Source organism: Gossypium raimondii, chromosome 2 (assembly GCF_025698545.1).
Source record: "Gossypium raimondii isolate GPD5lz chromosome 2, ASM2569854v1, whole genome shotgun sequence".
In the NCBI taxonomy this organism is placed as follows: Eukaryota; Viridiplantae; Streptophyta; class Magnoliopsida; order Malvales; family Malvaceae; genus Gossypium; species Gossypium raimondii.
The window spans coordinates 18,579,393-18,583,253 of record NC_068566.1 but is presented as its reverse complement, the minus strand read 5'-3'; the positions used below and the strand labels follow the sequence as shown (position 1 = coordinate 18,583,253).

General features: G+C 33.6%; 1 protein-coding gene across 1 annotated transcript; it reads right to left on the bottom strand.

Moving 5' to 3' along the window:
* Positions 1 to 653: 653 nt before the first annotated feature.
* Positions 654 to 1,571, bottom strand: LOC105781455 (uncharacterized). Its single transcript, XM_012606000.1, has one exon. It carries the CDS (start codon positions 1,569 to 1,571, stop codon positions 654 to 656), a length of 918 nt encoding a protein of 305 aa, XP_012461454.1.
* Between the last annotated feature and the right edge of the window lie 2,290 nt (positions 1,572 to 3,861).

Below are 3,861 nucleotides of genomic sequence, written 5' to 3'. Positions count from 1 at the left end.
CCTCTATTAAGTTAAACTGATCGTATCGATATTGGACCCATTCTGCTTCATCCAACTTTAACTCCACCAATACCCGAAGAGAAGGGATTTCAACCTCAATAGGCAAAACTGCTTCCATTCCATAAACTAGAGAGAAAGGTGTTGCCCTGGTCAAAGTCCTGATAGACGTCCTATAAGCATGGTAATTTCTCAAGCCAGTCTTTGTAAGTCTTAGTCATTTTCCCCACAATTTTCTTGATATTTTTTTTAGCTGCTTCTATCGCGCCATTTATCTTTGGGCAGTATGGCGACGAGTTATGATGTCGGATCTTGAATTGACTGCAGACCTCTGCTATTGTGCTATTGTTCAAATTCAGTGCATTATCGGATATGATCCTCTCGGGCATTCCATATCGGCATACGATCTCCTTTTTCAAGAATCTGCTAACTGCCGACTTCGTGACATTTGCACATGAAGCAGCTTCCACCCACTTGGTAAAGTAATCAATAACCACAAAGATGAAACGATGCCTATTAGAAGCTTTTGGTGATATTGGCCCAATGACATCCATACCCCACATAGAGAAAGGCCATGGAGAATTCATAACATGAAGAGGTGAAGGAGATGCATGTATCTTATCACCATAAATTTGGCATTTATGGCACTTCTTAGCTTAATTGATGCAATCTCTTTCCATAGTGAACCAGTAGTACCCGAATCTCATGATCTGCCTGGCCATTGTGAAACCATTTGCATGTGTTTTGCAGATACACTCATGGACCTCTCTTAGAATTTTTCTAGCTTCCACTGCGTCCACACATCTTAACAGTACCTGATCCCTCCCATTTTTGTATAGGATTTCCCCGTCTAGGACATAGTCAATGGCTATTCTTCTCAATGCTGTCTTATCATTCTCTGTCGCCTGATCTGGATACTCAGGATTTTTCACATACTGCAGTATATTCAGGTACCAAGGATGGTCATCTTTTTCCTCTTCCTCAATACTATAGCAATGAATCGGGGTTTCAAAAATACTCATTTGAATAGGGTTCATGTCTTCTAACTTGTTCATTTGGATCATAGAGGCTAGGGTGGCCAATGCGTCAGCCATCTGGTTTCCGTCTCTTGGGAGGTAACAGAAAGTGATGTTATCAAACTCATCCATTAATTCAAGAACCATCTTTCGATAACTGATTAGTTTAGGGTCTCTTGTTTCCCATTCTCCTTTGAGTTGATATATCACCAATGTGGAATCCCTATACACTTTTAGCACTTTGATTTTACGTTCAATAGCTGCACGAATGCCCATAATGCATGCTTCATATTCTACCATATTGTTCGTGCAATCAAAATTCAATTTGCTAGCAATAGGATAATGATCTTCGCTTGGGGATACCAAATTTGCCCCAATTTCGTTACCTACAGCATTTGAGGCTCTATCAAAGTTTAGCTTCCACATATGATCTATTCGAAAATTTCCTTCAGTGGTTGCCACATACATCAAGTCCTTATTTGGAAAATAAAAGTTCAAAGGCTCATAATCCTCCAAGGCTCTGCTAGCTAGAAAGTCAGCTATTGCACTTCTTTTCATGGCCTTTTGACTCACATACACTATGTCAAATTCAGAAAGCAAAATCTGTCATCTAGCCATTCTCCCGTTTAAAGCAGTCGACTCTATCATATATTTTAAAGGATCTAACTTTGAACTTAACCAAGTCGTGTGATACAACATGTATTGTCGTAATCTCCTTGTTGTCCAAACCAAAGCACAACATAATTTCTTAATAAACGAGTACCTCGTTTCACATTCAATGAATTTCTTGCTGAGATAGTATATTGCCCTTTTTTTCCTTCCTTCTTCATCATGTTGGCCTTACACGCACCCTATAGAATTGTCCAACACCATTATGTCATCTCAGAAAAAGTTTGGACAGCCGCATTATATTCCACTTTATCAAGAAACCCTTTTTTCATGATAAGTTTTCTATCTAGTAACCGAATACAAACCAATGCCTTTTATAGTGAAATGCCATGTAATTGTAATGTCATGCAATCAGAGTAAAACACAAAAATTCAGTATCATGTATAAACATACAATACAACTAAGAAAAAATTAAAATCCTAGTCAGGTATCTACTAGGGTCAAGAGTAACTCTACCTAGGGTGAGTTCCTAAGGTTCACTATATGAGGTTTGGCTTCTAGAGCAAAGGTACCTGAACCAGCAGATTCCTCAATCCTCACCCATTATAGGCTCATATGGACTATGTTCGGTTCAGGGGAATACATTTCCTTATGACTATACGGAGATGAAAATCTCACGAAGGCATAAGTACGGATGTATCCCGAAAGTGATCCACTATCCTATACAGAGGTGAAAACCTCACGAAGGACTAGTTTCTCACTCCCACTTAGAATGGTAAAATTGACCAACTTATGCAACGTAAAATGCAGATACACATTAATAGATATGGACCAAGCAAGCAAGCATGTCATGACAAAAAATAATGAATGCAAAGGGAAATCGTGATTTAAAACAAATTTGATTTTTTCAACAAAAAGACAAAAAAAATAACCAATTTATGCCTCGACTCTCAAAACCAGTCCCCAGTGGAGTCGCCAAGCTGTCGAAACCATTTTTTAAAACAAAAATTAGTTGTCGACTTAAAAATGAAAATTGGAGTCGCCACTGATCTTTTGTTAAAATGTGATCGGATCACCTTGAAAACGATTTTGGTCTACGAATTAAAGGGTTAGCACCCTCGTAACACCCAAAAGTTGGTACCTAGTTGATTAATTAGTGTCTTAATGTCGAAAATTGAAAACTAAAAAAATCAATTTAAAATATGATCCTTTGTTAAAATATTAAAAATTTTCAAGAAAGGGGCACATTTCACGTTAATCGAGAAAAAGAATTGTATTCCGTAAGTTAGGACACAATGTCTTTAAATTCCCTATACGCGAATACATGCCAAAAATTACTTATTTGAAAGATATTTGATTATCTCAATTTTAGAAAAGAAATCATGTCCCGTAAGTTAGAACACGATCTTTTACTAATTCATGAGATCATTTTTTCAAAATTTATGTTTAAAAAGGTTCACGTATTTGGATGTATCAAGAAAATCGAAACCCCGTAAGTTAGGGAACAACCTTTCAAATTTTGAAGTATGTAACATTAAAAAGGATTTTATACATCGGGTAAAGATTGTGATGTGAATTTAAAAGAGCAATGAAATAACGCAAAGTGATAATACGAACAAAATATTAAGATGATAGTTAATAATAAAATACAATACTATGATGACAATGTCGGTAATCGAATTGCAACAACAAAATAAATAAAATAACGTAAAATAAAATGAAAGTAAGAACTACGAATAGTAATATAAAATGTGACATGAGGATCTAATTATTTAAAGAAAGTTAACAAAATATAAAAACGAGTAAACTACTAACACAATACACAAATAAAAAAACAATCTAAAATTTTAATGAAAGAGATTGATTATATAATAGTAAATAAATAATAAATGCAAATAATAGGCAAGAAGTAAATAAATAAAATAATTAAAATAGAAACAATATATAAAATTTAAGATAAATAATGATAAAAAACTTAAAATAAGTAAATAATAAAAGACATAATAAAATAAATGTATTTAAAATATTTGGATGAATATAAAATAAAAGAGAAATATAATAATGCAAAACTTTTTAATTTAATAATGAGATAAAAATAATAAATAAATAAATAAAAGAGAAATAATACTAATAATAATAATACTAATAATAATAATAATAAACCAATTAGTTTAATAATAATAAAAATATCAATAGAAAAGGACTAAATTGAAAATAAAACAAAATTTTAGGGGAGAAA

Coding starts and splice junctions, on each gene's coding strand:
- LOC105781455 (XM_012606000.1), bottom strand. CDS start 1,571: ATGAAAAGAAGTGCAATAGCTGACTTTCTAGCTAGCAGAGCCTTGGAG.